Below are 26956 nucleotides of genomic sequence, written 5' to 3' on the forward strand. Positions count from 1 at the left end.
CTGCAAACAGAGATGTGTCAAACAATGAAAGAGAAAAGGAAAACACCTAAAGGAAGTAAACAGGTAAACAGTTATTCTCTAGAACAGCAACACAAGAGTAATGACAGTGAGGGACAGACTCCTTTGAATAGCAGAAGCAGGTCTATCAGCACAGCTGTGCTATCAACACGAGCATCAATATTTTTTAGAACACTGAGAACAAAAGAAAGGAGGATAAGATGAAGATATAAGAGCAACTGAGCAAGCAATAAAGATGTCAAAAGGATAATGAAATGATTGATGGTACACACCCTGGCACCATAAAGAACAAGGAGTATAAAATGGGAGAAAACAGTAATGTTACATCATGGGATGTATTTATGGGAAGATAATTCCTGGACAAGTGAATCACATACTGCTATTTTCATGAAATTTTATAAACATATTGTATGGAGAGAAGAAACTTGAAAAAAGAATTAGTGAAACGGAGCATATTCTGGGGTTCAGGGAGGCAGGGAATGGGCTTCTTAAAATGTGACCTCTTTTCCCATCACAGTTTTCACAGTATCAAAAAAGAGAAAAGGCTATGTCCCATTTTTGCTGTGCAGGTGAGATGGCAAACTAGCACCACCAGAATCCAGGAACCCAGGCTGGACATGCAGTAAGGTATCTGAAGTACATTTTGATACTGAATTCACGAGGCATTTGTCACCGTAAGAGTTAGAGCTGCAAACTTAGAGGTGATTCTGAATTTTCTTTGCACTAGGACTATTAGATTTTCACTGCACATGAATGAACAGACTGAACAGGATGATTACCAAACTGATTCATGGCCTACAGATGCTAAATCCAATCCATAAAGGTACTGAGGCAAAGAAATGATAAAAATAGCTGATACATGAATACTACCAAGTCTTAAAAGATATAGAAAAAATTACAAATCACTTGGACAAGCAAGACAATGGCATTACATTAGACACCCCTTGTGCAGAACAACACCTGCCAAAAAGTTGAATTAAGCAGCCTCGATGCCAAGGCATACATGTTAATTGTCTTTCAGATGTTTTCTATCCACACCAATCGCATGAGAGTCAAAAAAGAAACTCTGACCCAATACTGACAAGTAAGATATTGACTATCCAGCATAGTTCTCTCAAATGGTCAGTTTTATTCAGCAAAAAATAAGTAATAAAATTTCTGCATTTTTCCTGAGGTTTTATTCGTTTTTTATAGTTTTATTGGAACAAAATCTTGACTAGAACGTGTAGCTTAAAGTAAGTAATTTTTGAAAAAAACTCACATGAATACCTATTTAACTTCAAGGAAATAGCATAACTTAGGACAATTACATCTACTTTTTCTCTCCAGTTCATCTTTCAGTCACTTTATGGAATAAAATAATTTAAAAGGGCTTGATTTGTTTCTGTAGGATTTTTAGAGGATTCACTCACCTTCTCCCACCAATAGTCAACCATCTTATTTGAAGACAAGATTCACTAATTGAAAGAATGAGATGTCCCAGTACTACCTTACCTTGAAAAGAGACTCTCCATTGGGCAAGAGAAATTTTAAAAGCACACTAGAGAAATTTACAAGGAGAAAAAGTGACTGAAATAACATGTTTAATTGTTTTGGTGATTTTCTCTGCATCATTCATTTAACAAATGCTTAACCAAGGCCACTTTCTTCTTTTTGACTTAAGCACATTACCTAAAGTACAGAAACATAAAAAATTTCATGCAGCAAAAATCAACAGACATCATAGTGCTATTCTGAGGCAGATTATTATTTTGAATTCAATAAAGTCTTACCTTTTTATGTTACACATCATAACAATGCATTCCATGCAACTATTTACAGCTCAACAATTTTACAAGTCTACCCTTGTCAGTCCACTGTAATGTACAAAACCTCCAGCCCAGGTGGCCTTATATTCAGTGCACAGACTGTACTTTACAGACTCAAATTAAAATACGGCATAGAAGACATCTAAACTTTTCTCCTCAAGAGCAAATTGTCCTTATCTTGAAAACAAATCTAAATTAGTTAAATGAGAGTAATAAGCATAGTACAGAATAAATACAGACAGCAAACTATCTGGTATTTTTCATTAATATCCCATGCAAGTATACATTATAGTGATAAAAACATATTTTTGTTTTTTCAAAGTTGATTAACTGTATTTAACACTGCTGTATTCACTTTCTGAGCATTCATATTTTATGAGCTAAACAAGTTGGTTGGTATATTGGGACTTCCATTTTTCAAATGCTGCATCACTTCTGGGTACAGGAGGGAACATCATGATTACAAATGAGTAAAACTTCAGCATACTGTACTCTCCATTAAAGCTAAATAGAGCAGTTGTGATACAACTGATCTGTAGTTTCTCCTGTGAACAGCAACACACTTAAACAGAGTAAGTTCATTGATCCGTAGATTTATGAAACTAACAGAAAAGGAAAGTTCACAGAGGTACGGAAAAAAAGAAAACAATCAGGAGGGTACAAAAGAGAAAAAGTAGGAAGCAGAATAATGAAAGTTCAAGAGGGGAAAGAAAGGTATTCCTAGCTTTGCACAATTGCAAAATATTACTTTATACACCCTCAGTTGTGTAACTACTGCTGAGAGATTTACCTGTTCTTTTAGATTTAGATGACTGGGAGCCAATCAAGAAAAAGGAAGGTGCATTTCATATGAGAATCTAGTCATATGCTTGGTCTTGATTTAAGTTTATGTAAATTATATTAGAAGTAACAGAAATACTATCATAATATCCACCAGTTTCCATGCGTTTCAGTGAGAAATCATGAGCAAGACAAAAGCAAGTCTTATTAAGTTCAACACTGCAATTCTCAAAATTTACAGTCAACTAACGCTCTGAAAACACACGAAGTCTTTGCAGGCATCAATTTTAAACATTCCTGGCTTGCACTGAGACACTCAAGCCTTTACAGCACTGAAGAGCTTTATCCTCCTATGGCACAGTGGCCTGGCAAGGCGGCTGTGAGTGCCGCTGGCCACAGCACACAGTGGGGGCCAGGCCTAGGCAGGGCACTGCCAAATGGAACTTCTGCAGAAGGTTTAACTTGTAATGTTCTTTTCACTACTTAAAAGCTCATCCTTTTGGTGACTAAGATCATTATTTCAAATCTTACAGTCCTAGCAATTAACAGACTACTAATAGAAGCATTAACACTCTTAATTGCAAACAAACCGCTTTTCTCTCACTTTTGTCTCCTATAAACTGCTTGGTCTAATTAATTTTGTCTAGCTCTTATCTGTTAGTTTGTAGTTCACTATCAAATAGCAAGGACACTAAATTGTTTCAGTTAATTCTAATGAGAACTTAAACACTGTCCAATTTTATGTTCCTCCATTACCAGGTTATTATTTTATATTTCCATTTTGATTTTCCTTTCAATTTGAATGTTAAATGCAAATTTACCAAGAGACGTAAAAGAATAACCATAGAGAAATACTGTATTACAGTAGAGTTTACTTTCTAATGCAGGCATGGAGTAGTACATAATTAACTTATCACAAAAATAAAAAAAAGATTATATCGATTCATATGAGAATTACTGGATGACTGATGAAACAAATGTAACTGTAGCGATTAAATTATACGAACATGGTCGACACAGTGTTTGAAAATTGTGAATTCATACTACATGAAAATACCTCACGGTGATTTATTTAACCATTCAAAGAAGAAAAGTCAGCAGAGGTTAACAAAAAGGTCATCTTTTTTGATGTCATCACATGCAACAATTTGCAATTCTGTGATTATGTCAACTGTTCTTAAGAATTGAGCATACAAGAACAATACCTCCACACTCGTACACAGTATTTGTTTCCCCCCTACTTCTTTTCTGTTGCTCACACTTGTTTCCCAGATAACTGCTGGGCTCTTGAGTCTGGCAACTGGACAAACAGCGTTTTTCAGCAGAGCAGGTGTGAAATGAGGATAAATCGATGCAGGAAGTGGGATCATGAGACAATTTTCAATTACCACAAAAATAACTTTATTAAAAATCATCAGCCAGAGTAGGAATATCTCTGCACTTCTCCATATGCCAATATCCTACAGCTCCTGCAAAAGAAAAGAAAAGGAAGTGCATCAAAAAAATAACATAGTGCTCTACACAGAGCATTGCCAATTTTTCCACACTGCTTACCCTTCTACTCCGCTTCCAGCAATTACTGGCAGGACACCGTCTCTACCCATTCTAGGCACAGAGGACACAAAAAGATTTAGTTCACTGTCAAAAACATTGATTTTTCTGTACAACTGTAATATACATTACAAGCATGCTGCTGTCATGGAACATTTATTAAGATACTTACCTTCTGCTTTCCAAATCCTCGAATCATTTACTGAACGGGACTCGACATCTACATAGCACCTTCAAGTAGGAGAAGGACAAAGCAACACTGATTCTCTCTGGCTGCATAAACATGGCACAGATTGGGCATTTGGAGCCTCTCCTCCTGTAGCAATATAACTTCAACACACAGTGAACAACCTTCTAGTAATAAAAAAAAAACCCACCCCAGCAGCCTAACAGTGGATGCCAAGTTCTCATGGACATGTCCCAGCTGTACTTACTGCTCTGAAGCCTCCTCCAAGATCCCCTCTCAGCTGGAAATACAGCTCACTGGCAAATCTTCTGGCAGCTGTCTCTACCACCACCTTTGACATGTGGGTCTCACCTTTGTCTGACTAGGCTTGTTTCAGTAGCATACAAGTTACTGTCTACATATTTTTGCATCTGGTTGAACTGCAACTGAGCCGAAACAAGGCCAGACCTCAACACTGCAAGTCATCTAATTGCATTAGCATATCCTTGTGGTGTCGGTTTTAACAATTCCTCAAGCTCAGTCAAACATTTACCTAAATACCATATTCAAAATGCAGGTTATGAACTGACTGGGTATAAGGTCCCATTTAAATACACAGTTGTCTGTTCAGTGTTGAAGCCAACCAATTACCTGCATTTCGTGATAAAAAGTGTTTACCTCTGAGATACACCAGCCCTGCTGGAGCCCGGGGCACAAGCCTAATCTCAAACCAGAATGCACCATAATATGCGTACAGAGATGTAATACAGCAAAGCCCCTCTGTATGCAGATGAGATGCTGTGTCCTCGGTTGAAATCCAGCCTTGAAGCACACATCCTTTCTCCCTGAGGTGCCAAGACAGCATGAACGTTCTTGAAGCTGGCATCATGCAGATGAGGCTTGTACCTGGCACTAGGAGGTACACAGAAACTTACCAGGAGGTTTATACATGGTATCTACTTTTGAGGTTTCACAAATTCTTTTCTAATCCACAGATAACACTTTGACCTTACCATTACCCAATAATCAGCACATAATGAAACTCAGTATGCATTCACCTTGGAAGAGACAGACTATGGATGACACATACTTACTTCTACAGACTGATACCTCAGTGCAACCAGTGCCTCTTTCCAACCTAGCCCCCAGCAAAACCGAGAAACCCAGACCAACTCTGGCTTTCTAAACTTGTCAGTACACTGTGTTATCAATTTTTAATTTTTTTTTTATTTATTTTTATTTCTGTAAGTTCCATCACAAATGATCAGGAAGTTCAGTTAGAGAGAGCAGCAGAAATCAAACACTGAGGAAAGTCACCAAAGTTACATATATTAACATTATTTTATCCACCCAGTTCATGAAGTTACTCTTTTGATGAAGCATTATAGGCAATTAACCACACATAAGTTAACCACATGGTAAACCTTAGTCTTGCCTTTTAAAAATAACACAAGTTAATTCAACCCAGTTCATTGCCAATACAGAAAATGAAGATAAACTGGAAAAATGACATACCAGGAAAAGTAAAGACAGTATCACTGGACCAAGATGGCAGCTAGGTCACAAAACATTCAGGTAAAATTCTCTCCCTCTCAGCTAAACCATGTGCTCCAAACTGAGCCAAGATGTGAGGCAGCCTGCAACTTATTCACCAAATTCACATTGACTTTCATTTAAGAGGCATGTTTTCCTTAACAGGTACAACCACTAGCAGAGCTTTCCGCAGCCCCTGAGGAAACTCTGCTTCCTCCATTACCCTTATAGCACACAGACATCAGCTGTTCCTATAAAATCCTCTCTTCTGGTGCTCATGTCTCTTTTCTCCAGAGATGATAAATGACTCGTCTTCCCAGCTAAGAGAATCCCGTGGAAGGTGCTCAGGATCTCAAGCCATTTCTTGCCTCAGGATACTATTGTTATTTTGCAGCATACTTAAAAAGGACAGGTATTTCATAAAGCAAACAGAAAGATAAAGTCCCAAGAGCAAAGCCTTTACTGAATTTGAAAAGATAAAATCAGAAGAAGGTAATGAAAAACTGGGGCAGGATGAAGAACAAAGAGATTCAAGAAGCGATGACAAGGACAGTTGTAAACGTTCCAAGTATCAATGCCTATCAAAATAGGCCTTCTTAGTTCTTCAGGAATTTACCGAAGGAGTATAGATGAAATATCTTAAATGTTTATGATTAATACAATAGAATTATTAGACAGATATGCTTTCATAGTTCTGGGGGACGACCGTGATCTCGTGATAGATTTTATGCAAACAAGAGCATAAAAATAGTCAGTTTGACATATTAACAGAATTAACAAATTAACATAATTAACACAATTAACAGACATATTAAAGATCTACCTGCTTTATATTTTTAAAAAGGAATTCAGGGGAAATTGAACTTTAGTTTTTAAACATATATCCTTTAGAAAATATACATTCTCTGCTCACGTAATTGAATGCTCATCCTCCTTTCCAGTGAGGACTGGACCATTACAGGTTTTCATAACAGATAAGAGCTGCTAAATGGTAACTAAGACAAGGACCACCCGTGCACACATTGGTTATTTATTTTCATTATCCGGCTGCTGCTACAACATCTTGAGTTTCACACGAGAGCTCACCAGCTTCACATTTTTTGAGGTTTGCAGGAACTAATGAACTTTACCTTTTTATTTCTTGCAAACAGGAAAAATACGAGGTTGTTGCAATCCTGCTTATCCTGGCCCAGCAAAACCAGCTTTTGCCATTTAAAAAAAAATCAAAATGCATCTGTCACAGTGCATGACACAAGTTCACAGAGTCCATTTGGTTAACTGGATCATGTGTTCCCAAAGTCTTAGGCACACAATATCACAATGAGGAAAGAGTGAGAATTAGCACAGTGAAAATACAGCATGCACCATCCTCTTCATAGTAAGCTGCTCAGAGTATAGAAAACTGAATACATTTTACATTGTTGTCCTTTCAAGGAGATACGTAAATTTTAGTAGGATCCCATTCTTCAGTTACTTTATTGCTCTGCTCAATTAAATGATTCAGCACCTACAAAGTACTATGTATCATTCATACTCCATTGATTTCAGTGAAGATTCTTCTGATTTTTCCAGAAAAGATAAGTAGTTCTAAGGAAAAATTTAAATTTTCTGTATAAGGCCTAAGTATAAAGAAGTTAAAAGTAGTGCCTAACTATAGCAACCACTATATCGTTTTCGTAGTTCACACATGGGGAGATTCAGGTTATTGCATCAAAATTGTTAACCATTGATAGTGGTTTAACTGCCAAGCAGCCCAAGGATGAAGATTACTTCATGTTATGACTGTATTTCCATCAAAACTGCAGCAACCTGCCTGTTTTACTTCATTGAAGTATTTTACTTTCAACTGAATCCATCATAAATTACTGCTACAGAATAAAAGATAAAGATTCTGGATCATCATATTAGGTGGTGGTGGGGAATTGCTGAAACAGTCATGTTTGTTCATGCCTTGTAGCAGGTTATTCCAATACTCATTCACCGTCATGTTTCACCCCTTAACATGCCTTAACTCTACTCGCTCACGGTGTAAGAAATTAGTAAAACAGACAGCTCCTTGTCCCAGGTACTGACTTGCAGCTCAGAACACTCATTTCCAAGGATGACTTTCAGGCAATGATTTTACTCTGCAGCTGGGACAGCATGCACAAGGTCAGCTTCCACAACTCCGCTTTCAGCTGCCACTTGTTGCGCCTGAGTGACCATGTTTGCCATTAGAGATATTTGGCTTCAAAAAATTTTCCATCAGAAAAGTAAACCACTGGGCTCCGAAGTGCAATTAACCATCTGGGTCAAAAAATGATAGTAAGCTGTAGATACTTGTATCCCCATGCTATCTAATGCTAATACATCACTTTTTGTTTTTTCATTGAATAAAAGCTGCTTCTTTAGAGATATACAATCTCTCTTGCTCAGATGAACATTACCAGAAGCCATCCTGTTTTCCATGGACACGAAATTATTAATACAATTAGCAGCTTTCCAATTTGTAGGAACATTGAAACAACTTAGTTTTGTGTTGGAAATATAAATAAAATCCAATGCATCACCACTGTTGAGATCCCAGGGACCATGCAGGCACTTGCACCAACACAGACCAGGGTGCACTGCCCTCCTGCATGAGCTGTGCAATGTTCTCCCACTCACCACTGTGCTCCTTTACGAGGAACCAGGGAGCACAGGCAAGTAGACAGTGAAGTCAGCACCCTCTTGTAAGGAAGAAATAGTTTCTGTGTTACTGAAAGATATTCCCCAGAGGGCTGAGGAACCTAAATGCAGAAAGCCTGCAAAAAAATTTACTTTAACCAAGATTCTAAACCACAGACAGGATAAAAGACCTTATCCAAAGCCTCTCCAGCAGATTGCATCTGAGATGGAAACTGAACTGAGTAAGCATCAGACACAAGACTTTTTTTTTTTTTTTTTTCCTTTGAGGTACTACAAAGCATAAATCATTTCCTTATCACCAGAAATTTCATAAAACTTGACCACTCTGATCACAATACTTAAATCCACAGTTTTAAGGACATAGTGTCCCTTGAACACACACTTGCCTTTCATTTAATTCAAGAGGCGCTGCACAGGAATACATCAGAACTGGACATTATTTGCTACATTTGCAACAATTTAAAACAGGTATGCCACATTAATATGCCTGTCTTCATCTCTGCTATTCATACAAAGAAGCAGACAGTGCAAACCAATATCAGCAGCAATATTAAAGTGTCAGGTGTTTAAATTTTGTAATGCACAATATTGAATATTGCATGGAACATAAACCTGAGAATACCCAGCTGGGGAAGGGGGTGTGAGACTGTGAGAGAAGTTAACACAAAAGTCAGTGGTACATTAACTGAACACATAACTCTTGTTCACAAAATACTGCATGTGAGAACTAAGGATCTAGTAGGAAGCAGATTTCAACAGGTAATGGAAAAGCGATGCATACAGCCTCTACTGAGCTCTGGAATGGGCTGCCACGGGAGCTTGTGAGGGAAGACAGGATCAACTTGTTCATAAAATCACACACCAATTCATGAAGAACAGATCCCTAACAGGACAGTAAAAGTACTGGGTAGGTATGTACACTTCAATGATCCTTTGGAGTCTAGCAAAAAAAAGGGGAATGACTACACTTCTCTGCTTTCCTTGGCAAATGAACACTAAACTAGATGTGTAGTTAGTGTACATTTCATCTGTCCCCAGGGGCACCCCTGCAGACAGATGTTCGCACCCACGTGAGACTTCAGCTTTGTCTACCACGGAAGGAGTTCAACCTTCCCTGGCAATCCAGGTTTACATGGTTTTCAAGCAAAGTTTCTGGAAGATGAAGATGGAAATGGAATTCCTAAGGAAACCAAGCCCACAAATACGATGAAAACATTAGAAAGGCTGTTCCCTGATTCATGTGCAAACAAAGCTAAACTCTGCAGCATCTAGACATTGTTATTTTTTGTAAATGAAAAACACTCTTTGCACTAATTGCCATTATTTTCTACAGTACAGAGGTACCCTCATCGAAGAGGCTTTGAATAAGTGCCCCTAATTTGATGAGAATATTTTCATCAGCATTATTATATACAGAGGGGGGATTTATACTTTGCATACGTGTACAGTAATGATTCCATACATGCTTACACTTCCTAAAGTAAATCTTCACAACGACTAGAGGAGGATTTAAGAAGCACAAGAATTTCACTTTCGAATACAACTCTGCAGTTTTATTTTTATAGCCCACAGGAAACAACTTCAAGCCTCGTTTTAGGCTGCTTTCATCCTATTTTCAGGCTTGAGACACAAGATTCCATTAACTTCTATACCATCAGCATCTTTTCCAATATTAAATAAGAAAATCTGAAAGTTACTCATATGACAGAACTACTCTGAGCCAAGACTTCAGGGACTGGCTTTAGTTCAAGCCTTAAAGAGACATCTTAAGAAAAAAAGAGGAAACTAAAAGGCTTGAAATAAAGTTGAAGTAATTCAGCTTTGCCTTTGGGTAACACTTATGGACAGGTTCACTGTAAGAATCCTGTATATCTATATTCCTTACCCAGTTTCTTTTATGTATATGCTTGTCCCTCAACTTGCGTGCCTCAAGACTGCTGCTCACAATTTAAGTTAAGCAGGAAAGCCAAGATACATGCAGAGCCTTTAAAGTAACCATTTCCCAGCTGTGCTTGTCCACTAAGTCTGTGAAAACATCTGCATCAATTCCACTGGCACTTCCCAAGCTTCATATAAAGTGAAGTGAAACACAAAACTTCCAGAGATTACAAAACCAGTTCTCTAGAGAGAACAGTGCTCTATGTATGGCACGGGTCCAAAAGTAGTAGGAAAAAATCCCTCAACCTGCTGGCTATCCTCCAGTTAATGCAGCCTACCATGCAGTTAATACTCAACGTATTGGTTTCTAGATAGCTTATACTTAACTGGTCAATAAAATCCCCCTATTGCCACTTGAAATGGATAGGCTATCAGACTCTTATTTTTAAAACCTAAAAAAAATAAGTAAAACTTAACACAGGGAAACAATATACTAAAAGTAATTTTTTTATGACTTTGATAGGAATTTACAAGATTTTTATTATAGCGTTTTCAATCATATTTAATGGTTTATCCAAGCTATTTTATACATAGGATGCACCAGACCAGTAACTGTTAAGGACGAATCTTGGCTTCCTCAAGAAAGTTACCTGTGCTTTCTGAAGATCACCAGCTGAGAGATGAAGTGGTGACCTGTTAAGCCTACAATTTTATCAGGCTACAAATACATCAAAGAGCAGCAACTCAGCCAACAGAATTTCATCTTTTCCTTTCCAAAATTGTTAGAAGCAATTATCCACTCCTGCTTTAGCTTTTCCTAACCAAATTAACTTATTTCACAGAATCATGGATCTTTGTCCTTTTTCTTAAAAGCAGTCCTCTGACTTGAGATGAAATGTTTCTTATTAAAGCTAGTCAAATTTAATATTTTTATCACCACCGAACTCTTTAAAAATAATAAAAAATTCGAATTTAAAATTTTCTTTACATGAAAATAGGCATTAACTTTACCCTAAAATCTTACACGGAATATTATTCCTCAATTGTCATGATATGGCCACATAATGTTTATGTTATGTTTCAGTAAATACCACTAAAACATTACTATGAAGTTTTTAAGCTCTATAGCAGTGGACAAGAGAAAAATTCATATAATTTCAAATGTAAATTGGTAAAAATAATTGGAGCCCAATCCAAAACCCACTGATGGAGGTCATGGGATTCTTCCCATTACTTCCATGTTCTTTGGACTAAGGTACCAAGACAAATATGAGAGGTGAAACGAAGAGAAATTAAAACTTACCCATGAATTCAATTCCCAAATGGTCTGCTGCACCCAGGAAAGCATGTAAAAGAAAAAAAAAAGAGAAAAGAGACGGAAATGTTAGAAACAGACTAAAATGCAAATATAACCTTTATCATCAGTGGTAGCATTCAGTATTTATATGGCAGTGCTGCAAGACACAACGCGGGGTCAGGGGCCCACTGTGGGGGTACTGGTCCAAATGAAAGGCACAGCCCTGCCCTTTGAAGGGCAATCCTAAGGCAAGAATTCAGGGCACTCAGCTGTCAGAAGAAGGGAAGTGTATTTGGGGAAGGAGAGGAACGCCTTTACTTTATATTCAGCTAAGTGCCTCAAGCCAGCTACCCAAAGGGATTTCATTTTCTCATCCTCCTGAAACTCCTCTCTCAATGTGCTAACCACTGCTGTTAGTTAGACAAGGTTCTGGCTTTCATTTTCTCTGACAGAGATCAAAACCTAAAGAGATGAATGGAAGGCTTTTACTGAGTTTTGCAGCTCTCATCACAGCACAGCAGCCACACTTGCACCCAACGTGACTGCAGATCTGCTGTACAACAGAAAATCTGACTTCAGGAAAGAACAGCCAGGTTCCCTACTAAGCCATCAGACAGGTCTGATGCAATAATTTCAAGACACCTGGAACTGAGGCAAAAATGTTAATGTTTTTAGAATATTGACTGAATTACCATACAGACCTTTAAACATCTCAGGACCCTTTTTTCACATGAGGAATTAGGATATATTTCTTTAAAGGACAGATGTTCTAGAGCAAAGGAGATTTAAATTTATATAAAACAGTCAGTAAATTTTAAGTCATTAGGAAGTATGTTTAGATTGATATGCAATTAAATAATAACAAACTCTCCATCTTGCAGGGCCGGACTACAGTGAAAACGTTTACTGGCTTTTCAGGACTGAGTGTGAAAGGAGGAGTAGCTTCAAGTCCAGACTGAAACTGTGGAAGGTCAGAAATTCAGAAAGGTAGCAAAATGCAGTTCTCTTCTACACTAGACTTGAAATACATTGCTTTTCCTTGAAAGGTAACAATTGGTTTTATAAAGAACAAAGAAGGTTTGTTTTGCTTTGTTTGGGTTTTTTTTTCCTGATGAAAATGCAGTATTTATCTTAAAAATATAATAAAATATATTTTTTATTTATGGGTTTTTTTTTTCTTTAATATAGCACATATTAATACATGATTTTGCCAAAGTTTCCAGGAGCAATGTGTGCAGAGAGGAAAGCAGTAGGAAAAGAGCAGAGTGGGTACAAGACAGACTGATATGCTGGCTCGTGCATGGAGCTGAGAGGTACTACTGGGAGATCTGTGAAACATATAGTCCCATTAACTAATGTACTGCATCTTTCAAAAGTCCACTGAAGAACTAAGAACTACACAACAAATAAAAAGATTTTCCAAAATAAAGTAAGTTTAAACATTTTTATTGCTAACTCTGGTACCTGTGACAAGATTGTGGAATATTTGTGTTTCTGTTGAAAATGTTGGAAGTGTTCACCTTTTAGAACCTCTCAATCCTTCAAGGAGAAGGCATCGATCATCAGCTTGCTCATTTCATTCAGCATACAAATCTATGTAACAGTTGCTAAACTCTATATGTAAACGCAGAAGACACAATATGCATCTCAAAGGAAAAGAACATAAGATGATGCTATGTAGTATAAATACCTCATTAGCATGGTGTTAGGGAAGGCATACTATGCAAATTTGGGGACACCCAAATGAATCTTTCCATTTGGTATTAAATATGTAATTAAAAATCATAGATATATGTATCCCACATTAAAATCTTCTAATCTGCATCTTGCATTCATGTACAAGTGTCATGTACAAGCATCCCTAGTACATTTGACATAGAAATGTAATTTTTATAAGCGCATGAAACCACATACATCAAAAGTGCATTAAACATACTGTATCCACAGAGATTTGTAGCTTGTTTTCTTCCCCTCTAATTTTCTGTACCTGTGAAATCTGCAAATATTATCTACATGTAATTCACACCTTTGCATCCTTCTGTAAATTAGATCAAAATGCAGCTGAAAACTGCTTACCTTAAAAAATGATAACAGAGATCAAAGCACAATAATCTGGTCTCCAAGGAACTAAGGATACTGACACATGAAGCAAGATCATGCAATATCATCTTTTCAAGCCTATTCAGAACAGTTGAAAAAACAACTCTTCTTTCCTAACTGGGCTATACACGTTCTCTACATATTTTCCATTTGCAGCCTGTAATCTCCCCTTTGAGTTCACCAACATGGTTAAAAACCACTTCCTCAAAGAGTGTGTACAAAATATTCCTTTAAAAAAGCATTTCAGTTCACAGTTGAGTGGCTCATACATAACTGAGAGTTAAGGGTATACGGAGCCTTCCTGGGAAACGTGCTCAACTGCAGAGGGTGGAAACATGTCAGGTTATTTATTTTAAATATCTCGTGTACTTGGAAAACAACTTCAGCAACCAGCATAATATATATTGCTGGCAAAGCTGATTTACCCAGATTATGATGAAAGGATGTCCAATGGGATAAATCTTTACAATAAAATATTCAAGCTGCCAATCATTAAGCATAGCTCAACAAGCTCTGTGAGAAGCTATTTGGGAATAGAAAACAATGAAATGGTAACTCCTGCAGATGTAGCACATACTGGCACTGGTTATGACCATCATCGGGCTGCCCCTTGGTGAGCAGCAATCAGCCCAGAGATTACTCTCAGTTGCACCTCTGTGGTGCAAATAAATGATTCTGCAAGCTCCAGTTTTGCAGATGGGTTTCTCCCCTCTTAACAACATCAAGAAACTCTCCCAGCAGGTCCATGTGAGATATAGGCATGGCACCAGGAACTACACAGCAGGGGCAATGGGGGATGCGAGCTGTGGTGGTGACCTGAGGCTGAACCAAAAACACTAAAATTTGAAGCATGAGCCTGGCATGCCACGGAGTGACAAAGAACTGTTACATTGCTACACAGCCATAATACACAAATGATAAATTGCCTGCAGAGCACTTCCCTGGACACAGCAAGTGGAATGCTAAGTAATTCTCCATCAAGAAATGCCGGTTTCTTTAAGGACTCAGTTAAAATAAATGTATATGAGAGCTATTAATGTGCTGAAGCGTGGGCGCTGCTCCACAAGATGGGGTCATTAACCAAATAATGCAACAGTATTTTATTTTTGTTATTGTGATTTCTTCTTTCTGTTTGATATTGTTATGTTCTTAGAAACTAATATATTTTTCAGACAGGAAGATCATTCACTTTTATATTTTGTTTTATGAATATTTCTGTATTTTCTTGTTGATGTGGGAAAATTACTGTGCCTTATGGTCCTTGCACTATGCAAATTTGTTGCTAGTATTAAAGCTCTTTCAATTTATACTTTATAAATACATAAACACCTGGGAATACTTGATAACAAGGATAAGAAGATAAATTTGCAGTCACTAATTGATTAATATATTAACGCTTCACGAAAAAACATACGGCCTCATGTCTGGATTGTGGTTTGCTGGAGTTTTTTTCTTAGTCATATTAATATCATGAATGGAAATATAAGCTCAACATGTAAATCTAACTGATTTATAGAAGAAAAATCTTGGACATGAAAGTACTCATTGTAAAACACTACAGACATTTTAATCTATTCTAAGGATAAGTTGACTTTGGCATAAAGACAGCTTTAGGAAATCAGTGCAACAGCAAAGTATTTTCCTCTGCAAATGAAATTTATCGCTTCCAATAAACTTGCAAGATTTTTTAAATTGTCCTTGGTAGATTATTGTCTTGAACACAAAATGCAGCATGGTAATATGCTGCAAACTACCTTGGGACAGCTCAAGTACTCTGAACAGATTATCTGTCTGGATAGAACAGGAGAAAGTTTAACTCCTAAGTATTAGACCAATAAAACTTGGTCATAAAGAAAGAAAAAACCTTCAGTTCAAAAGACAGTTAGATTAGGATACTACCTAAAGATACAAACTTCTGCTCTCCTAATCATTATGTTTTATTGTTTGACAGTACACACTTGTCAGTCTATTTATATATTTCATGAAGTTAAAACTATAACCAGTTAAAAATATATATACACTTTTTTTTTTTGAACCCTCAAGTATATTATTTTTGGTGCTTCATTTTGCATGTGATCACATAGAGTAATGGGACAAGAGATTTCTCTATTCAGTAGGAAGGGTAGATTGCTCCTATTTTCTCTCTACATTGTCAAAGTGACTATTAATGTTCTCAGAGGTTGGTTATTTTTTAGTATCAAAAAGAAAAAGCAGCATGCATTAATGTATTTTAAAAACCTTCAGTTATTAAAGAACATAAAATTTGATTTTGCTGTTTGTTTTAGAGAAATTCTAGCCATTTGTTTCTGTAATTAATTTATGTAAAATACTCTTCAAAATATTTGGGGGTTGGAAAAGTGATTGAGGCTGTTCAGGGGAATAAGAGACACAAAAGCAAGATAGTTGAGCTACGTTTTTTTTCAAAGCATCTTCACTGAAAGACATAATAGAAAATTCCCTCTCCCAGACCTTTAAAAATGGACCAAACTAAATCCTGAGAATGACTTTGAATCAGCTAGTACCTAGAGCCTCCTTTCCCCCCCTCTGACAAAAAGAACTACTAAAATTTTTCCAGATAAAAATTTTCCTGCAACAGGCAGCTGTTCACTACACATTAATGAGTGTAATAGTAAGTATACAAAATATATTAATTTGTTAATTTGCCCCATCTGTGGCAAAATATGATAATAAAAATCATACATACACACAACCCTTACAAGATACTTGGTCTGTTTTTGATAAAATTATAAATCACAGTTAAAAAAATGATAACAAGGAGAGAACACTGTAAATCTATAAAATACTTTACAGTCTGCTACATTCTCAGTATAAACAATGAGAAAAGTTTTACATTCTGTAAATAACAATATAGATACAGTTAATTTTATTTTAAACCAAATTTAAATCCTCAATCTGCAAAAACAAATATTGAAGACATTTAAAGGTTAATTGCTTTATCCGTTTCTTTTTAAAGGAAAAAAGAAAAGGCACAGAAGGAAAAAAATCAGGCTTGCTGTGAGTATTTGTATGGCTGTGGAGAGACTATAATACAGCCTCAGGACAGAATTCCTGCCCCCGTCCCCCCATCAATTCCATAACAAAGGAAAATTTGAAAAACATCCAGCAAAGCCTCTAGTTATATAAATTATACACAGTCCTGAATAATGGAACAAACTGCTGATTTCCTTTCCCTTTGAATGATTAAAGCCTGTGGCTGTGGTTTTCATCACAAAAGTGGAAAGACTGTTTCTAACTTCTGCAAATAAGTAATAGCAATGGTCCCATCTTCAGGTTCAAGAAAAGTTGGAAATTTCAACTATTTACCTCACCTGCAGCATGCAGACTCAGAGATTAAACTTGACTCTTTTCTATCATTTCTAAGACCTTAAATTATCATCTCTGCAGCTAATAGACTAAGTTAGTTCTCTCTGAGACACTATGTTGGATATTAATTGAAAGAACTTAGCCTCATGAAACAATCTCAACTGACTTGCACAATATTGTAATTCAGTACAGATTTTTACTATTACAGCTATAAATTTGCAGAATAAATAAGTTTAATTTTAAATAAAGAAATAGTCTATTGAAATTACCCTATTAAGCTTACTAAACACCTGAAGATCGTATTTAAGAATTGTATCTGATCCGGGCCAAAATGTTTAGGAACAGGTGTCAGACAAATGCAAGAATGTTTTATTTTTCTCTAACTCATTGTTTTCAGCAATGAGATGAGAGAGCAGGTAAATGTTAGCTGCTGCTATATACAGACACATTTTTGCTTATTTACTTAGCATTCCTGAATCAATAGAACTATTCCACACATATAAAGACTGATTCATCCCAGAATATCAGCATGTAAAGAAGCGTGTCCACACAGAACACTCTGTCTCCAGTCAGACAACTTGAAGACGCTTTCTTATTTTATTTCCCAAAAATGTAATGCTGTTTCTATGAATATTAGTAACTACATCAAATGTAAATGAAGCTGCTCGATAGACCTCATAGCTCATGGTGACAAGGTTATTTATGAAGAGTTCTCTAAATATATGTTGAAAATGATAAACCAGTGTGATCACTCTGAGATCAAGCTCCCCTGGCACAATGAGACTGCAGTAAAAATTGCACATTATAGCTTGGTTACTTGATTACTGAAATTAGCATAAACTATTATAACCAATGCTTTTGACAGACACTCCTAGAAAAAAAATCAAGATTTCTCTGATACTATGCATTTTTCACAGATCAGCAAACCCCTGTATTAGCACTGTAATTGCAAAACCTGTCGTTTTGCTTTTAAGTTCCTGTTCCTTACTGAAGCCTACCATCTCCTGTAAAGTTTCTTCCTCCCCCCACCCCACCTTTCTTGGCTCCATACATCACACTTACTTCATAGTGCCATCCAAAAGTCTAACCTCACAAACCAGGTTTTCTGATAGTGCTGAGGACTACACAAAGACAAAACACTGACGTAGCTACATGACCTACTTCCATGATTTTGAATTCTTTTCCTTGGCAGATATAACAGCGACTACATTTGTCCCACAGTCTCAGTTGCAGAGTGGGTGAATTCAGCACTGCCACAATGAAGAACTATTGGGAGAATTAGGTGATGGAGAAATATATTCTTCTATCCATTTGTGTCACTAATACAATGGTTCCTGCAGAGCCAAGACTTGCTCTGCATAAAATCCTGGCCCAGCCTCTCGAGCCTGATCCAGGTTTGCACAGTGGCATCACGCTGCCTCTGCAGATGGATCTGCCTTTATCTGCAAGAATGCTGCTAAGGGGGTTGAATGCATTTATTTACAGTGAGCTTAGATGTTTTAAGTCATTAAGCACTTCCACTGAATTTCAGTAGCAATTGGCATAGTTAGTCCTGCAGGGTCCTCTGAAAATGCCAAACTCTACGTTTGCAAAACTGGTCCTTTCTCAACTATGTTGTGACGAGGTCTCATAAAGCTAAATAGGAGATAGGAGGGGAACCATATTTATTGCCAAAACCCAAAAGCATATTCATTACTTCCAAAACATATGGTCTGGAAAGTTTTTGGAACCATGTGTGTGAATTAGATTATTTATCTTGTCATAGGCATGAAAGATTTCACTTGACTGTAGTGTTCTGTGGGAAGAAGAATCCTATTCCAGTTAAATGAATGATGCAGAGTGTCTATTAAGATGGAATAAGTCTATGAGTTTTTTAGAAATTACTATAGGGATTTTTTCACTATTATTTCCAAATGGATGTTTGATAATATGGGTCTGTAAAATATAACCAGCCTCACAGGAACATTAAATGAATTGCTAATAGCTCCCTCATCTTATGAACATATGACATTTAATAAACATTTTTCATGCAAAATGTTACTTTATTTCTTCCACAGATCATTAAGCTGTCCTTCACTTGCCTGCCACAGGAAAATGTTTCAGATGCAATCCTGTTTACTGCTCTCTAAAGGCACAGAAAATTTTGTAGGTTTTTGTCAATTTCTTAAAACCTAATTACTTTCTTCAACTTCAGGACAAGGAATGTACATCAATTTGTGAAAAAAAAAATAAAAAATACAGCTTTATTCCCTAAAGTTCCAAGTAATTTAGTTCCACTGCAGTCAAAAAACAAACAGGTAGCAGCAGAGTACAAGTATTTACACTAAAATTTTACAATATTAACCAAAGCTTTTAATGGCTGTGAACTATACATCTCCAAGGACAAGAAAGTTGCCACATTTATTTATATACATACTTAGTTACCTAGATAACTGGTCTGAGTTTTGCACAAAAGGACTCGAGGGACTCAAAGATGTGAGACTCAGACCTTTTCAGAAAGATGGTGGGGTTTATCTGTGTTAATTTGGGAAACTACATTTCTGTAGGAATCTGATTTTGACAACAGCAACTATATTTGCTGTACAAAGAAGACACTTTCTCATGCTGCTTCACTTTAAGTAATATATGCTGCAGAAATAGAATTACTTGAACTTACTGCAATTACTCTGAATGTTTCCTGCACACTGTGTAAGTGGCTGCCTTACACAGCAGCATTCCTGGGCTTCACTCCAGCCTGTGTTACAGGCTCAGAAGACAATAAAAGAGCATAAAGTTTTAACCAAAATTTTATCGATGTCTGTGGAATTTGCTGCCTTATGGGCTCTCTGGTCTTCTGTGTAACAGGTACTCCTGCATGTCAGGAGTCCCTCAAATCCACCTGCCTGAACCATCCCAAGTTTCAGTCTGAGACCTCCGATGTTCTTCTAAATTTCACTGAGGGTCTCTTCTCTAAGAAACCAGGCATGGAAGCCCCTTAATGCCTCAGATTCAGCTGTGGGTAAGCAATCTGTATGTTTTCTGTGCTTGAAAGGGTTTTATTTAAAAGACAGTGTTCTCAGCTATGCAGATCTGCCCTATTTAGTGAGGAAGAGGAAAAGCATCTCTCCTCCTTCTTATTCCTTTCAATTTCTAAGGGTCACATACCTGAAAGCTTGAAAAACTATCGTAGTGAACTTTCTGAGAAAACAAAGAATTTGTCCAACATCTCTTATGATTCAAAGGAGGAAATACCAAATATCAGTTCACAAAAATAATCCCATTACTGTGCAATTAATTCTTCCATGCCTCCAAGATGTATAGTAAAGGAATGACTCCAAATCTAGGCACATCTCTCCTTCTTTTTTCAAGACTAACTCCCTTTAATAACTTTACAAATGAAATATAGTGTTATGGTTTCTTTAAAAGAGATGCTGCTGCTGCATGTTTGCTTGCAAACCATGCACGTACATAGCACTGATTGCACTGCATTTATGTAGGGTGTGGTATTAAACATTACAGGGACAAGTTCAGGTATAAGAGCTAGAAAAACTAACTTTTTTTTGTTTCCTTTTATTAATTGAGAAATTTCTATCAAAATATTTAGTTTTTCCACAAAAAGCTGGTGAATATACAGAGGCACTTGAGATGAATATTTTCCAATAGTTTTCAGATTCAAGAAAAGGCTTCTGGAAGGACAGAACACTTCATTACTCCAATTTGAGTGCTCTCTCAGGTCACCTATCAGATGCCTTTGCCAAACTCTGTCCTTTTAAGCTGGTGCAATGTATGAGCAGTCTTAATGGAAATACAGTGGCAATTGTCAACCTATTTATGATATCAAACCTCAAACAGCAGATGGGAGCAGAAGAGCTCTGTTTTTCTCTAAGTTAAAATCCTTTCCTGACATCTGAGAATGATTTGTTCAGGCTAATCAATATTAAGCCAAGTCTGACAGAGAAACACAGTGACTTGGATAACAGTTCTGCAGTGCTGTCTACAGAGCTGAGGTACATTATCGAGGCACCAAGGAAATGTCTCTCTTACCTGGAGCTGTAACAGTTCAAATGGTGTCACTTCTATTTGACCCTGGGTGTTGGCACACATGTCCTGACAACATCAGACCAACTTGTGCTTATGAACCCACAGACAGCAGAACAAATAACTTCTCATGGCATGCAGTCAGATATACAACATGCAAATGCAATCATGGCTTTTTTCCATGCCTATGCTGCCTTATTTATGGAACGGTTATGGAAATGTATTCTGCTCAGAAACCATTAGCTAACAATGTAAACAGGCAAGTAGCAGCAAAAATAAATGGCAAGAAATGACCATTAGATCTTCCTCAAAGAACCTGAGCATCTTGTCTAAGTTTAGATACAAGTCATGAATTCATGACTTCTGACATGTAGGTAACAATGGGAAAATGACTTTTTTGTGTTTGAAAACTGTAAGTGTTCAAATTCTTTACTACTATAAATACATCAGAACATTAACTGCTATAAATACCCATAACAAAGGTGGTCTAAAAACGTTAATGTTTGGGATGAATAATATGACTCATCCATGAGATTTGCAGCAGGCAGGGCTATGACAAAAAGGATCATTAGCAGCAATCACCAGCAATAAAAAAATAGCAATATTAGAACAAAACTGTATGATGTGCACACAATCCAGAATCACCGACAGTGAGAGCAACAAAATTAAAGCTGCTGTTTGCCCTCATCTGTATATGGTGATACACTGCAATTAATTGTTATGAATATAATGTGAGAACAGTGCCAAAGGGCCCCATATATAGAAATATTAAACTCATGGGGTGTTATTGCTCTGCCAGAGCCATTCAAATAAGTGAATTGCTCGTGCACAGATCAGATGTGAACAAAGCAACCAGAATGATACCTACAAGCTGACACCTGCAGCACTGGCATCTTACATCTGCCCCGCAAGCCAATTCAAAATTACTGCAACCCCCCACAGAGAACAGCATATGACAAAAAGAGGAATAAAAAGAAGTTGTTCTATGACCTTCACAAACATAAACCATTATTTAAAAACTAGGCAAAGGGATTTAGATGAAGGTGGAGCTAGTTTATCAAAAGACTTCGCAGAAAAAGGCAACAGTCAGTAGGTAAGATTGGAAGAGCCACTATGGCATGTCCCTTGCGAGACACCTCAGTGACACCTTTGCTTCAAACGATCAAAGTGCACTTGTTTTCTTTCTTTCTGTTTCATCTCCTTTACACAAAATTTCAGGGGCCTCAAAAGAATTTAACAGTTCCAAATAAACCTCATAGAACACTGCCCCACATCAAAGATTTTTTTCCTGCCAGGTTTGAGATACAACTTTATCTCACACTGAATTAGATTTTAACAGTATCGAGGAATTCATGTTTCCCTTATAAGACATTACTACTAGGGTATAAATTATTCTGACAAACAAAAAAATGGCAAAAGGAAGGTCTATAATCTTTTCCACTACAACAAACCAGATATGTCAGTAAGTAAAGTAGTTCTGCAATGGCCTAGAGAATGGATATAAAATAAATTAATATTATAACCTACTTGGATTTGTGGGGGTTTCATTTGTTTGCTTTGTTTTGTCATTGTTGTTAGGGTTTTTCTGTGTGTGTTTGGTTGGGGTTTTTTTTGTCTGTTTGCTTGTTTGGGGATTTTTTGTTTGTTTCAAATCAATAGGACTTTGCTCAGAGCAAAGCTGTGAGCTGAAGTCAAAAGTTTTTACTTCCCCGGGGCCTGTTCAACTTTTACAAATCTTCAAGGTACAAAGAAGAGCTCTCCTCTTCCATGCTTGGCTCCACCCCTGCACAGGACTTCACACCTCGAGGAACTCCCAAGCTCTGCAAACAGGTGAGCCAGCACAGCAGGTCCCGCGCTGCTGCTGGGCAGGGGAGGCTCTGTGAGTACCGACCCAGTGCAAATGCCATTCAAGGGCAGGGTGAACCCTGGCATATCCACACTTCAGAGGGCAGAGAAACACCTAAGCAGGGTTAAAATACACATACTTTCCCTGTGCTGTCCAAAGCTTTTTTATCTCTAAAACTTAAATACAACCCAAATAGGGAAGACATCTGTTTTTATTCCTCCCCCCTTATTACTGGTGGATTAGAGCCAGGAGTATGAAAATCACCTTTACATGAGAGCTAAATGAACTTTGAACCAAAGTCTATACAAGAGCAAAACAAGTGAACACTACTAGAGCTTCAACTTATAAAGCCTTTCAATAACATGCTACCCAGACAAAATAGGGGATTTTTCCCCCCTCGAAATGTACTAGTCTGAGAAATTACATGTGTCATGAAGCAAGAACTATTGTATCTCACAGGTAAATTCCAATAAAATCATTACAAAACACTACAAGCTATTTCTAGCAGAAATACAGGATACTGTATGGAAAGGTCTTATCTTTTTAGCAAGTCATAAAACCAAAGATATATGTGACCCAACAAGAAGAAAATGCTCTCAAATTACAAGAGCAATACATAATACACCAGCATTTCAGAAAGAAAGCAAACAATCCTGCTACCTGTGCACATTTTTATTTTATTTTTGCTAAATGAAACTGCACTGTGAATTCATTCATTTATGAATACAGTTTCATTGACCACAGCAAGGCAGGAAAAGCTCTGGGTTATCAAACGGACTTGTATTTTATCTGCCAACACAGCCTGCTAAATTGAAGCAAAAACCTGCAAGTGACCTCACAATTGACAGGACTGTGGTTACTGGGCTGGGAGCCTCCATGAAAAATTCCATTTTTTCAGCAGCAATATTACAGAGGAAATAGATATAAATGTGTCAAACACACTGTAATATGCTCAGAAAGCTCAATACATTTGAAGGCAAAAAAAGAGACAAAGCCACACCTCTACTGTGATTTATACTTATGGGTCAGAATTTCAGGTAGCAGATAAGATCAGGTAGGAAAATTAACCTGAGAGATGGTGAAAAGGTGCCGAAGTTGAGCAGAACAATTTTCCAGTTTCTGCTCCAAACCCCACTGAACTAGAATTGCTGCTGACCTGAGATGAAATCTGTAATTTCACAGTAAACTTTGGAAAGTTGAGTCTGTTAAACTGAGCATATATTTATATATATTTTCAATTTATTGTATTTTGCCTTTATACGGTTTCAAAACCAGTAAGTCCAGCTATCACCTCTTTTTCCTCTACCGACACATCTGTTTTACTGTTATGTTGGTGGTAGGATTGAGAAGGAGATTTAAAGGGATTCTACTCAGTAAGAAAGACAAGTCCCTATCCAATGGCATGAAGATGCCTGGCAGAGTAAATCCCACATACTTCATTCTACCCAAATCCATTAATCAGACTGTGAAGGTACATTTTCTTTGGAGCATGTCTAGTTCAGTAAACTGCAGAAGAGAGAGACCTCTAGAACATACTTCTGATCCAAATTCTCCCTTTTTCAGAACAGTTAAAGAAGGGGAAATATTACTCTTCAGAGGAGCTTTAAGGCTCTGGCAGAATATTATCTGCATTTTCTGGGACTCTGCCTGCAGATCTTCCCAATCAGCTGTTCCATTCATCGCATTTACCAAAAGCAGTCTTTTCCCCTAAAATGCTGTACAGAGTAACAGTCTCATCCTGCTGCTTCCTCAATCCATTACACCAAATGTGGTCCAAAATCTATGCTAAAGGAAGGACCATATTGCTCCCTGAGCTGACAGCAGCAGCAGCAGAAACAGGTATTTACATTTCAGAGTAGCTTTACAAATGACCAGTAAATACCCTGATATCAAGGAAAAAGTACTTCCTACTATTGCTATAAAACCAGGTATGCAGATAAAACCGATTTTTTTTTGTCCAGACAGGTTTATGAAGAATTCAGTAGCTGGATATATCACAAAACATTGTCAGCAGCAGCAACATTGTTTTCTCAAAGGAAATCAGTTGTCCATTGCATGCTGCTGTCTTCTCCTTTTTTTCTGCAGCTGTGCACTACATATAACTAACTTTCAAGAACATTTTAAGCCAAAAACCCAGCTGTGTCTATTTTTCATTTGCCAAATGCGCTTTCCATTCAGGAGTAGAGATTTTCTTCTTAAATAAAACATGAGAGCCTAAAACCTGATTAAAAACTTGGGCACCTAAATATTCTTGTAAAATACAAAACTCTGATACCTTTACGTTTGCAAAACAAAGCTGAAATCACTTTCAAAATGGGAATCAGTCATCTTAGGCTCATACGTCTTATGCTCTCCTGAAAATTTCATTTCTTTGGGGTAACATCTACATTGTGAGAGAGAAGTGACTCTTGCCCCTAGTCTCACCTTCACACATTCGGCTACTCTGCAGGAGGAGGTACACCTGCATGCAGTAATTGGTGCATGGAAAAATAGTCACGAATTGCAGTGCAGGAACATCTTGTGGTCTTGCAACTGGTTCTTCTTCCAAGATACTGCTATTACTGCTCATGCTAGGTAGGGAAGGTAAGCTTTGAGATACCTACATTTTCTGTGACTTATCCATCCTTATCTAGTCCTACTTTTGTTTAACAGTTGCATTAGCAGAAAAGTAGCAAGGCACCAACAGCTGGAGTCTGTACTCATAGGGGATCCTTGGAGATCCAGCAACTACAGGAGGCAAAAGGCAACTAATCTGAGCCACCTTTACTATCCTACTATTAATGTTGACCAACTGAGGCCTTGAACACATCTTAAGCTCCAAGGTGCAGAACCTCATTTTCTAAGATGTAAGAATTTTCCTTTGATTTTCAGTCTAAATTCATCCTGCACCAACTTAAACCCACTCGTTCTTGCACCAACATTATCTTTCAGCTTCAATCATTCTTATATTTCCTTTATATTTATCCACTTGGCATATTTATAGACCCAATGACATCTCTCTGACATATTTCCCAGGCCATCACTCTATACAGCTGTAATTTCCTGACATACTTTGGAACATCTATCAATTACTATACTGGATCAGCAATATATTCACTCAAACAATGAGTTTTTTAAAAAAACCTGATCACTGCTTCTACCATCACCTCCTACATTCCCCTAAAACCTAGCATGTTAAAAGAGCAAAAAATATACCATGTACCTACTGGTGCTGGCAGAATCACCAGAAGCAAAGCAAAAAACTTCCTACTATAAAGCAAGAATAAAAGAGGTAAAAAGCTATGACTAGTGCCTTTGAATCAGACTCCTCATGGGAGAGATCACAAGATCTGCTTTCAATTTCACTCTGACAGGTGCATGAAGGACTGTGCTGGCTGGTGTGGCTGCTTATTCCACTACCAATCCAGTTCTGAGAAAACTGTGAAAAGGAATATGGAGATTTTCCTTATACCCCTTTTGCCTGTGAAGGACATTTCTGCCTCACTAACTGGATTTTATCTAGAATTATAAACTGGAGAGAATTTATTAGAGAAAATGTGTTTCATGGTACTTGTGTGACAACTTACAGACAAAATAAATCAAAACAGTTCAAGATGTAACTCTCTTCCATAACCAAGTTTTGCACTGAGGAACAATTTTTAGGGTAAAACTTATTTTGGTTTTAGAAAGGAATATAAAATTCAAGACAGAGATTTTAAGATATCGTTTCTAAAAGCAACTTTTACAAAACCATGTTGTGATAATTACAGGTTATGTATACATACATGCTTTTCTCTGTCTTTTGTGTAGGCGCTAAACATTGCTGCACAAGACCACTATAAATACTTTTTTACTTATTATTTGTGCTAATGCTGTTTAGATTGTTTGGACAACTTGCAATAAAACTTCTGATGCCTTGTTGACTTCCCTCTCCTGTTCAGCATGCCATTTAAGCAAGTTTAAATACATGCAAAGTAATCACATGCAAGTTG

The 26956-nt window shown here is 37.2% G+C and overlaps 1 protein-coding gene and 1 long non-coding RNA gene across 2 annotated transcripts in view; both read right to left on the minus strand.

The window, feature by feature from the left end:
* NRG3 (neuregulin 3) overlaps positions 1 to 26956 on the minus strand; it is a 371204-nt gene that overhangs the window by 57934 nt on the left and 286314 nt on the right. Inside the window, exon 4 of the mRNA XM_027893033.1 lies at positions 11705 to 11731. Coding sequence (XP_027748834.1) covers positions 11705 to 11731 — 27 coding nt within the window. The remainder of the gene's footprint in view (positions 1 to 11704; positions 11732 to 26956) is intronic.
* On the minus strand, positions 3989 to 5387 carry LOC114062020. The gene is made up of 3 exons (XR_003572287.1): positions 4330 to 5387; positions 4161 to 4211; positions 3989 to 4075 (listed from the first exon to the last, which is right to left on the minus strand). It is a non-coding gene; the product is annotated as an uncharacterized LOC114062020 (long non-coding RNA).

Source organism: Empidonax traillii, unplaced genomic scaffold (genome assembly GCF_003031625.1).
Source record: "Empidonax traillii isolate 1590-97213 ecotype Southwest subspecies unplaced genomic scaffold, ASM303162v1 scaffold376:size1174107, whole genome shotgun sequence".
Classification (NCBI taxonomy): Eukaryota; Metazoa; Chordata; class Aves; order Passeriformes; family Tyrannidae; genus Empidonax; species Empidonax traillii.